The sequence below is a fragment of the Fukomys damarensis genome, unplaced genomic scaffold (assembly GCF_012274545.1).
Source record: "Fukomys damarensis isolate Sample0158 unplaced genomic scaffold, DMR_v1.0_HiC HiC_scaffold_21, whole genome shotgun sequence".
Taxonomy (NCBI): Eukaryota; Metazoa; Chordata; class Mammalia; order Rodentia; family Bathyergidae; genus Fukomys; species Fukomys damarensis.
Window position 1 is genome coordinate 92,629 of NW_022900933.1, and position 11,404 is coordinate 104,032.

The following is an 11,404-nucleotide window of genomic DNA, read 5'->3' on the forward strand; positions in this document are numbered from 1 at the left end:
AAAGATAAACAAGCTTACCTGGTGCAGTCAGACCCAGGTAGGTGGCACAAGAATAGGGTGCAGTAGCCAGGTGTCATGGCACATGTGTATAATCCCAGTACTTGGGGCGGTTGAAGCAGAAATATGACAAGTTTGTGCCCAGCCTGGGCAATTTAGTGGCTTAGCCATACCAAGTCTCAAAATGGAAGGAAAGGCAGAGAAGAGTTGGGATTTAGCTCATTGGAGGCTCTGGGTTTAGTACCCACTACCAAAATATAGTAGATAAGATAAATGCTTTATTTATCCATGCATTTGTTGATAGAAGTTCAAATTGTTTCCTGTGTGTGTGTGTGTGTGTGTGTGTGTGTGTGTGTGTGTGTGTTGGTTTTATTTTATTTTGGCACCAGGGATTGAATCATGGCCTTTGCACTGGGCTATGTCCACATATCTTTTCTTTTCACATTACATTTATTAAATTTCTGTTTTCAGGCAACATAAAGTAGTCAGGTTTAATTTTTTTCTTAAAATAGTTATTATATAACCACATGCATAGAAATTAGGTGAGCATTACTCTATAACATTTTCATAAATGAGATCTTAAATTTTATGCTCCCCCACCCCAATACTGGGGATTGAACCCAGAGTCTTTTCACAGAACTACATTCCCAGCCTTTTATTTTTTATTTTTTGGTACAGGGTCTTACTAATTGAATATATTGCCCAAATTGGACTTGAACTTTCCATCCTCCTGCCTCAGCCTCCCAGAATGCTGGAGTTGTAGGCATGCACTACCACTCACTCCTGGCTTGACATCTACAATTTTGGATGTGAGTACATAATATGTAATGAATGAAGCCAGGGACTTTACATTGTGTTATACCCTTGCCTAAATTTTATTTTACAACAGAGTCTCCCTAAGTCACTTAAGTTGCCCAGGCTGATCTTGAACTTGGGATCCTCCTACCCCAGCCTCCCAGAGAGTTGAGATTATACTATGTGCCACCATACCCAGCTACTTTTATACTTCAGGTTTCTTCCACTGCATTTTTGCTGTTTTTGTCACTTTCTTAAAGTCCACAACAATTATTTTTATTCATATTTTAGACTTTCTGTTAGTATTGTTGCCTACTAATTTTACAAAGTAACTGTATTTCAGTGCATATATTTTATTGTATCTATCCCCCATTCCTTCCCTAACATCCTCCTTTTCCATGCTTGTAATTCATGCAGTTTGCAGTCATCTTGGAGAGTAGTTACATGTACTTACTACAGTTTGTTTGTTTTTTAATCCTCTTCTCTCTCCTTCCTCCTCCTCCTGGTTCCCTAGCATCTTTTTTGTATTTCTTTTAGCCCAAGTTATGGCTTATAATATTTATTATTATTGATTTGGGTAATTAGGTTCCTGTACGTGGCATATACTGACGCCTTTTACTACCCCTTCACTTCCCCCTTAACCCTCTCATTGTTCCCTTGGAACCTTTCCCTGTTGGATGAAATCTGTGCCCTTGTCCCTTTCCATCCATCTTGTATGCCTTTCTTTGTACTTTGTTTCACTCACATGAAGGATACCATATAGGTATTCAAGCCAGTGTGTATGATTAATTTCACTCAACATTGTTTTTTTCCAGGTGCATCCATTTTCCTCCAAATGCCTCAAATGTGTCCTTTATAGCTGAGTAGTATTCTGTTATATTTAGGTATCACATTTGTTTGTCCAGTCATCTGTTGTGGGGTATATAGTCTGCCTCCAGGATTTAGCTGTTATGAATTGTGCTCCATAAACATTGGTAAGCAAGCTGTAGATGATGACTTTAGCTCTTTGGGGAAGATACCTAGCAAGGGGATAGCTAGGTCATACAGATTTCTAGTTTTAATTCTTTAAGAAATCACTATGCTGATTTCCATAATGGTTATACTAATTTATATTCCCACCAAAAATGTAGGAGAGTTCCTTTTTCACTACAGCCACAGCAGCATTTGTAATTGCTTGCTCTCATAATGATTGCCATTCTTTCCAGAATAAGATGAACTCTTCGTGTTGTTTTAATTTGCATTTCTCTAATGGCCAGAGATTTTGAACACTTTTTCATATATTTATGGGCCATTTGTATTTCTTCTACTTTGTAATGTTTGTTCATTTCTTGAATAGTCTAGCCCATTTCTTGACTGGGTCTTTAATTTTACATGGTTTAATTTTTTTTTTTTTTTAGTTCTTTGTAAATTACAAATGTTAGTCCTCTGAGTATTAGTTGGCAAAATTTTTTTCCAATTTTGTAGGCATCTCTTCACTCTACTGATTGAATCTTTTCCTGTCCAAAGCTCTTCAATTTGATATAATCCCATTTGTTGATTCTTACAATTTCCTTTGAGATTGAAGTTCTTTTTAGAAAGTCCTTTGCTATTCCTATGTTTTTTAGGTTTTCTAGAAGGTTTAATGTTTATATTTTAAGGTTTATGTTTATGTTTTGCTCTGATCCATTTTTATTTTAATTTAGTATATGGTGAAAGATGAAGATCCAGTTTTATTCTACAAATGAATAACCAGTTTTCCAAGCACGACTTGCTCAGTAGGGTATCTTTCCTCCAACATCTGCTTTTTAACTTTTGTCAAAAATCAAAATAGTTGAATATGTCTGGGGATGGTTCTGTTCCACTGGTCTACATGTATATTTTTGTTCCAATACCATGCCATCTTTATAACTATTGCTTTGTAGTGCAGTTTGAAGTCTGGTATTGCTATGCCAACTGCTTTGATCTTATTGCCCAGAATTACATTCACTGTTTGGGGTTTCTTCTGGTTCCACATAAATTTTAGGATTGTTTTCTCTAGATCTGTAAAGTACACTGTTGGTATTTTGATCGGGACTGTACTGAATCTGTATAGTTTTAGAAGTATGGTCATTTTAACAGTATTGCCTAACCAGGAGCAAGGGACATCTTTCCATTTTCTGATATCCTCTTCACTCTCTTTTTCAGAACACTGTAGTTTTCTCTGTAGAGGTCTTTCATTTCTTTGGTTATGTTAATTCCCAAGTATTTCATTTTTCTTGAAGTGACTGAATGGTATTGCTTTCATTAGTTCCTTCTCATCCCATTCATTGTTTGTATACACAAATGCTAATGATTTTTGCATTTTGATATTGTATTCTGCTACTTTGCTAAAGTTGGTTATTGTAAGAGTTTTTTGGTGGAGGTTTTTGGGTCTTCCATGTAGAGTACCATGTTATTGCAAATAATGATAATTTGAGCTCTTGCTCTCCTAACTGTATCCCTTTCACTTCTTCCTCTTGCCTAATTGCTCTGGCTAATGTTTCTAGTACTATGTTGAATAGAAAAGATGATAATGGGCATCCTTGTTTTGTTCCTGATCTTAGGGAGGCATGCTTTGAGTCTTTCCCCATTTACTATGATGCTAGCTATTGGTTTGTCATAGATAGCCTTTATAATACTCAGGTATGGTCTTCTGTACCTGTTTTATTCAGAGGTTTTATCATCTGAAGGAGTGTTGAATTTTGTCAGAAGCCTTTTCTGCCTCTACTGATAAGATCATGTGGCTTTTTAGGTGATATATTACGTTGATAATCTTACATATGTGGAACCATCCTTGTATCTCTGATAAAACTTACTTAATCATGGTGTATCGACTTTTTTTTAATATGCTGCATTTTGTTTGCTAATATCTTGGGGATATTTGCATGTATATTTGATAAAGAAATTGGCCTATAGTTCTCTTTTTCATTTGGGGCTTTATCTGATAATTGGGATCAGGGTGATAGTGATTTACATAAGTGAGTGTGGGAGCACTCTATCCCTTACAATTTCTTTGAAAAGCTTGAGGAGTATTGGTGATATCACATCGTTAAAGGTTTTGTAGAATTCTGCTGTGAATCCTTCAGGTCCTAAGCTTTTTTAAAAAAACTAAAGGTTGGTAGATTCTTTGTTACTGAGTTGATTTCCTTGCTTTTGATTGAATTGTTAATTGTATTTTTGTCTTCTTGGGTTAGTTTTGGTAGTTTGTGTGTCTAGATAGCTGTCCATTTCTTCAGTATATACTAATTTATTGGAATGTAATTTTTCAAAATAGTTGTGACTGTCTTCTGGATTTTGACAGCATCTGTCGTGGTTTCACCTTTTTCATTTCTAATTGCATTTATATGAGTCTTTTTTCTCTCTCTCTCAGTCTTCTTAAGGGGTTATTTTACATAATCTTTTGCAGAACCAGCTCTTTACTTTATAGATTGATTTTATACTTTTTTCAATTTCATTAATTTCAGCTCTCATCTTTATTATTTCCCTCCTTTGTTTTGGTTTGGGGCTGATTTGTTGTTGTTTCTCAAGTATTTTGATATTTCTCATGAGGTTATTTATTTGGGTTTGTTCTGTTTCCCTAATGTGAGCATTGATTGAAATGAATTTTCCAATTAGAACTGCTGTCAACTTTTCTCTGAGTTATACAGTTGTTGTCATTAACTTCCAGAAATTTTTAAAGTTCTTTAATTTCTTCTGTGATCCATTGGTTGTTTAGGAGTGTGTTGTTAATTTTCCAGGAGCTTTTGTCTTTTCCAAATTTTGTTCTGTTAATTTCTATTTTCATTGCACAGTAGTCAGATAGTATGCAAGGGGTAATTTCAGTTCTTTTATATTTACTCAAGCAGGTTTTGTGGACTAGTATGTGTTCTGTTTTGGAAAAAGTACCTTGTGGTGCTGAAAAGAATGTTAATTCTGTTGTGGAGGGGGAGAGGTGGAATACTCTGTATGCCCACTAGTCCAAATGTTTAAGGGTGTGGTTCAGCTCTGAAATATTTGTATTGGTTTTTTGTTTAGTTGTTCTGTGTCTTTGAACAAGTGAGATGTTAAAATCCTCTATTATGATTGTGTGCGTTTATTTGATCTTTTAATTCAGCAGTTTTTGTTTTATGAAAGTAGTTGCTCCAGTATTCAATGCTTATGTTTATCAGTATTACCTCTTCTTCTTGTATTGTTCCCTTTAGTATGTAGTGACCTTTGTCTCTTTTAATCTGTTTTAACTTGAAGTTTACCATGTATGGTATTAGGATTGTAAATCTGTAAATATCTTTCTGGATTAAATGGGTTTCTTGAATGGAACAGATTGTTTGATTCTGGTTTTTGAGAATCCAGTCTGTCAGATTGATTGGAAAGTTGAAGGCATTAACATTGAGAGATGTGCTCTGGATGTAGCTCAGCTGGCAAAGGGCAAAGTCCTGAATTTGATCTCTGGTACAGGGTGGGGGGATTGAGAAATATTACTGAAATATATTGGTTACTTACTATCATTGATTTCTTTATCTGTTGGTTTGTTGAGTGCTTTTTCTGATTTTTTTTGTTGTCGTTTATCCACTGACTTACTACTAGTTTACTCTATTTTTTTTTAACTCTGTTTTTAGGTATGTCCAATCCTATGTTTCTATTAAGAATATTCTTTATTTTACTTGGAGCTGGCTTATCACTCATAAATCTTTCAAACTGGTCTTTTTCGTGGAAATATCTTATTTCTCTATCTGTTTTGAAGGATATCTTTGCTGGATAAATAAATCTGGGTTGGAAGTTATTTGCTCTTAGGGCTTGAAATACCTCATCCAAGCTCTTCTGGCCTTCAGGGTTTCTGCTTCTGTCTGCTGTGATTGTAATTGGTTTACTTTTAGATGAGATTTTTTTCTGGCTGCCTTTGAAATTCTTTGTCCTTGCTGGATATCTGATAATTTAATGAGGACATACCTTGGTGAACTCCTCATTTCATCATAATTGTTTGTTGTTTTATAAGCATTGCTTAATTGTACTTTATAATCTTTTCTTATATTTGGGAAATTTTCTTTGATGATTTTTGTAAGCAAGACCCATCTGTGTAGTGTTTAAGCTTTTCTCTAACTCCATTTAGCCTTAGTTTTTTTGTTTTGTTTTGTTTTGTTTTGTTTTGTTTGCTGTCATCAAGTAGCTACTGGTAGTCTTGTTTTGTTCTCTTATTTTCTTTTTGGCTTCTTTTGTCCTCAGTATCAGATACTCTGTCTTCACATTGGTTATTTATGGAATGTATGAATTCTATACTGTTTTTTATTTCAGGTATTTCTGTCTGACATCTTTTAGAGGATCCCATATTCTTGTTGAATCTGTTATTTAGGTTTTGAAGACATTGGTTAGCTTGTCCAGTTTTTTTTTACCTATTTCCATGAAATTGACTCTGGGCATATTTTCATTGCTGTAAAACTTTTGGTTCATTTCCTCTTTTAAACTTCTCTATTTTCTTCATCCCTTCTAAGAACTTTTCATAGATTTTCTGCTTTCTGGTATCTGTTTATGGCCCCTTGCTCTGCTTTGGGAGATCTTCAGATCTCAGAGATCTTCTATTTCTTTGTTTCCCCATTTTCATACTTGAAGCTGTGTTTGTTACATTTATACATCTCTTTTAAAATTATATGAGTTCCCCTCTTTCCACCTCCCTTTTGTGGGAGTTATTGCTGGTTGGGAACTAGAGAATTTAGGAGAGAATGTGGTTTTATGAAGTTTTTAGTAGGATGATCCCCCTTCATGAGGTAATTTTCAGATTTGTAGGTCCAGTTTTAGTATTTACTTCAATTACTTAAGTGGTTTCGTCTCTGTCCCTACGTTTTGCCACAATAATACTCCACTTTAAAACAATACCCACAGTTTCAGTCTTACACCATTTCTGTGTGATAGTACTTGCCATTACTCTTCCCCCTTTATCTATTCTCTAGGTGGGGGAGAGAACCTAAACTTTTATTAAGTCTGAGCCAGTGAGAGCACAATTCTACAAGAGTAACAACCTAAAATACATATGAAACAATAAAAGAAGATACTAAATAACTCAAGAAACATACAATAATGTAAATTAGTAAAATGTCCACAGAGAACATCAGTTAGATATTCCTGTGAGCCATTGCATATGTGATTCCCAAGTCATTTCTTTGCTAAGGAATCTAAGTGATCACGCTCCAAATTACCACAGTGATCACTCCACTGCAAAGCTGGGGTTAACTCACTTGGGGCTCATTTCTGCCAGGCTATAGGCATTCTTGCTGAGTCTGATTGAGTCTTAGTTCTTGGGTTAGGAACACGCACTGTCCTCCCTGGGTTCAGTAGAGGGTTTGGCAGACAAGTTCACTGGCATTCAGTTGTCCTCTGAATCAGGACTATTCCTTTGACTCTGGAGAATTTATCAGGATGCCATGGCTCGTGTTCTCACTGCTGCCTCCATCTCCATAATATTCTCTCAGTCAAGTTCAGTCCTTCATTTCTTTTTTTTTAGTACCGGGGATCGAACTCAGGACCTTACGCTTGCAAGGCAGGCGCTGGAACCACTGGGCTAAATCTCCAGCCCTATCTTTCATTTCTTTCATGAGCAGAAAAGTTATTTTCATGCCTTCCATTCGGTAGATACACTGGCACTGCACTGTGTGGTCTCTGGTCTGCAGTAGTGAACTATTTCTTCTGTAGCACTCAGTCTTATTTTCTTATTCTCTGTCAGTTCCAGTGAGCCCTCCACTCCCTCAGGTTCCTCCCCCCAAAAAAATAAGAACCAAGATCTTGTAACAGTACAAACTCCTAATAATGAATGTCAGTATTATTATATACCTAAAATGTACCAATAAAATTAACGAATAAGTAAATAATTTTTTAAAAAAGCAAAGAACCAGTTAAATGGCAGTACATTTATATAATAGAAAATCATATAGCTATCTTCTAAAGACCATCAAAAGTGCTGGTATGAAAGATCCAAGAAATTTTAAGTATGCACATAAAGAAATATTACTATATACCACAAGTAATGTAGATCATGGATTGGCAAATGAAAAAGGTCATAGAGCAAATACATTGAGCTTTTCAGGGCATGTCCAGGCAATCTGCATATTCTTTTTTGTTTCCAGACTCCAGGCACTTAGCCCTGGAGAAACTGAGTTGCTCGCACTCACTGCTCCACCTTCCTTTCTTTCTCTCTCTCTCTCTCTCTCTCTCTCTCTCTCTCTTTCTTTCTTTCTTTCTTTCTATTGCTTTGTTTGTTTGTTTGTTTGTTTGTTTGAGACAGGGTCTCAAACTACGCATTTCACATTGGCCTTGAACTCATTTGTAGCCCAGGCTGACCCCGAGCTCATAGCAACCCTTCTGCATCAGGCTCCCATGTTCTATTTGTCTTTTCAGTCTGGCTTATTTCACTCGACTTCATGATCTCTATCCAGTTCCATCATCTTCCTATTTATGAATGACAAAATTTTGTTCTTTACTTCTCAGTACTACTACATTGTGTATTTCTATCACACTTGCTTTGTCCATTCATCTATTTGTGAGCGTCTATCTAGGCTAGTTCCATAGCTTGACTATTGCAAACTGTATTGCAGTAAACATTGGTGTACAGGTATTCCTACAGTGTCCAGCCTCTTTTTAAAGTTCTTTTTAAATATTTCAATCAGTCTTGCTAAATCACTAATTTGCCCAATCTGGACTTAAACTTTTGATTCTCCTGCCTCAGCCTCCCAGAGTGCTGGGATTACAGGTGTGAACCACTGCTATTTCCACCTTTTGGCTGTTCTGAATTAAGTTTGTTGAAGTTATAGTAGCTCTGATGACCTTTCATTTTGATGATTTAACTGGAAATTTTTGATAATGTGTAGTTTTTGTTTTAGTTTGGTTTTTGGTACCGGGGATCAAACTTAGGTCCTTGTGCTTTCAGGGCAAGCTCTGGAACCACTGTGCTAAATCCCCAGCCTGATAATATATAGTTTTTAATAACAGATGAATCTACTTCTCTTTGCTACTTTAAACCTTTTTTTTTTTTTTTTTAATATGCTTTAAGGCCAGCCTGGGCGACTTAGAAAACCCCTGTTTCAAAATACAAAGGGTGGAGGATGTAGCTCAGTGATGGAGTGCCCTTGATTTGATTGCCTAGTACTGAGGGGGAGGGAGAGAAGGACAGAAGGAGGTGATGAAGCCCTTAGAGGTCTGCCTTTGACAGAATACTGTAGACAGGTGGCATATCAAGAACAGAATTTACCTCTCCAAGTTTCAGTGGGTGCAAAGTCCCGGATCAAGGTGGTGGCAGATTGGAAGTTTGGCAAGGGCTACTTCCTGGAGCAGCAGTGGTCATCTTATCAGAAGCAAAGAAAGAAGGGGTCTGTGTCTCTCCTGTAAGGGCAGTAGCCCCAGTCATGATGTCTCTGACCTTACCACAGAACCATCCCTCCACAGGTCCACATCTACAACCATCATGTTAGGGTTAGGGTTGGGTTGAGCATGAGAGCTACTGGAGTTGGGTAGTGGGTACACACGTTCCCTCTGCAGCAGAACCAGAAAGTACAATTTCTGTTTTAAGAACTTGAGATATGGCGTGTGTGTGTTGTTTCATTGAAGTGTTCTTTCTTCGTACTCAGGCTGGGCTTAAATTCATGATCCTTCTGGCTCAGCCTCTCAAGTACTGAGATTACAGGTATGAGCTGCCAAGCCTGGGTGAAATAGGGCTTCTTTAAAATGTTACATTTTAGCATCGCCATCTTGCTTGTTACTCTTTGCTTTTATTGGTTCCTAATTACTTTGGTGGATTTTTCTTGGACTGGAAACTGCTCGATTTCCTAATATGTTTTGTGTATTTTTGACCAATCTGAAACTTCTGTTCTGAAAAGCTGCAATGCTGAGCTCTTAGATGGACTAGAGTTATATGTGTTAGAATGTAGTCCAACATATTTGGGTGGGGTTTTTTTTGGGGGGGTGCTCTTACTCCTGTTGTATTTTCCTCTAATGTAAAAAAATTTAAAATATTGTTATTTAGAGCCCAGAAGCATATTCCTTTATATGTTTATAAATATCTGTAAGTACTCCATAATTATTTCTATTGCGCCTCCCACCTCATTTCTGTTAGAAAACAAAGCTGTAGAATCCTTTGAATTTGTAGCAAATTATCTCTGTTCATAGGGTACTCATCGTCATGGTAACAAGAAACCAGCTTCTTCTTGAAGTAGGACAGGATGCTAGCCATTGCTTTCAAGAAGACCTAAAAAAAAATAATCTAGATATCTTTCTGTAGATTTGACAGCATGACCTGTTCCTGGGGTGTCTGAAAACATGCAGCTCACACAAGGTACAGCTAAGGTGCATTGTAGAGAAAGGAAAGCACTTGGGTCATTGTTGTGTTGTATTGCCAAGACTCCAGAAAGAAGGGCTTTACTTCTGCCTATTCCTGTTAAGGCTTATTCCTTTCTGCCACTTCTCCCCTCTCCAAAGACCCAGAAGCAAAAGTAAAAAGTTATTTTTCATCTCTGTTGTTAGATTTTTGAAGTACCTTTTCCTATCTTGCTATTGGACAAGATTGTTAAGAAACTAGAGATTTTCATTAACAGTTTTGTTTGAAGCAAAGATTTGGGGGAGCATGTTAATGGAGACAGAAAAAGAACAGATTGTGATTTTAGATTACTCAAAATATCTACCCTACTTTTTGGAGAATGTCAGAAACAAAATGAAAATTTTTGATAGCTAGCAAAATGTACATGGCTATCTAATCTTTTAGTTTATGAATACAGTTAAATGGTTTAGGAAAATCAAAGAATAATTCATTTTGGATCAGCCAATTTATTCTCAATAGATAGTGATGATCAAAGAAAGTATTAAATTTTTTAGTCAGGGGAAGGAGAATTTGAGATACAGAATAGAAAAACTAAATAACACAAACTTTGGGACATTTTGATGTTAACTAGAATATCTTACCTTCTGAAACAGTTGTGATAGATGGACTGATGGACAGATAGAATGAATCCAGTGCCTGTGTGTAATTTGTGTAAGCTTTATTTGACAACTGTTTGAATGGCTGTAATTTGTCATTTGAGGCCTGGTAGATGTAGCAGCGAATAAAACTCAATCTGTCCTTAGCACTGATGTTGTGGAGAAGGATGTACTCATTTGAACAACGTGTCAGAGGGAAGGATTTGCTGCACAGACAAGTGAAACAAGGATAAAAAGGAATAGTGCTCCTCTTTTCCCCCTTGGTAGAGATTAAACCTAGGCCCTTTTCTATTTTTTTTTATTTTTCCTTTTACTGAGTTTATTGGTACATTTTAGGTATATAGTACAGTTGCATTCATTATTGGGATCTTGTACCAGGAGAAGGATGTTCATTTGAACAACGTGTCAGAGGGAAGGATTTGCTGCACAGACAAGTGAAACAAGGATAAAAAGGAATAGTGCTCCTCTTTTCCCCCTTGGTAGAGATTAAACCTAGGCCCTTTTCTATTTTTTTTTATTTTTCCTTTTACTGAGTTTATTGGTACATTTTAGGTATATAGTACAGTTGCATTCATTATTGGGATCTTGTACCTTTACATGACCGGTCTTGGTTCTCATTTTTTTCCCCTTGTCACTGCCCTCCCTTCACCCCTTCTTCCCCTCCCCATTTACAAACCTGTTTTTT

The 11,404-nt window shown here is 36.5% G+C and overlaps 1 protein-coding gene across 1 annotated transcript in view; it reads left to right on the forward strand.

The window, feature by feature from the left end:
- Positions 1 to 789: 789 nt before the first annotated feature.
- The window catches only part of Fbxo34 (F-box protein 34), a 35,765-nt gene continuing 25,150 nt past the window's right edge, over positions 790 to 11,404 (forward strand). Inside the window, 1 exon segment of the mRNA XM_033766898.1 lies at positions 790 to 806. Coding sequence (XP_033622789.1) covers positions 805 to 806 — 2 coding nt within the window. The 5' untranslated portion in view covers positions 790 to 804.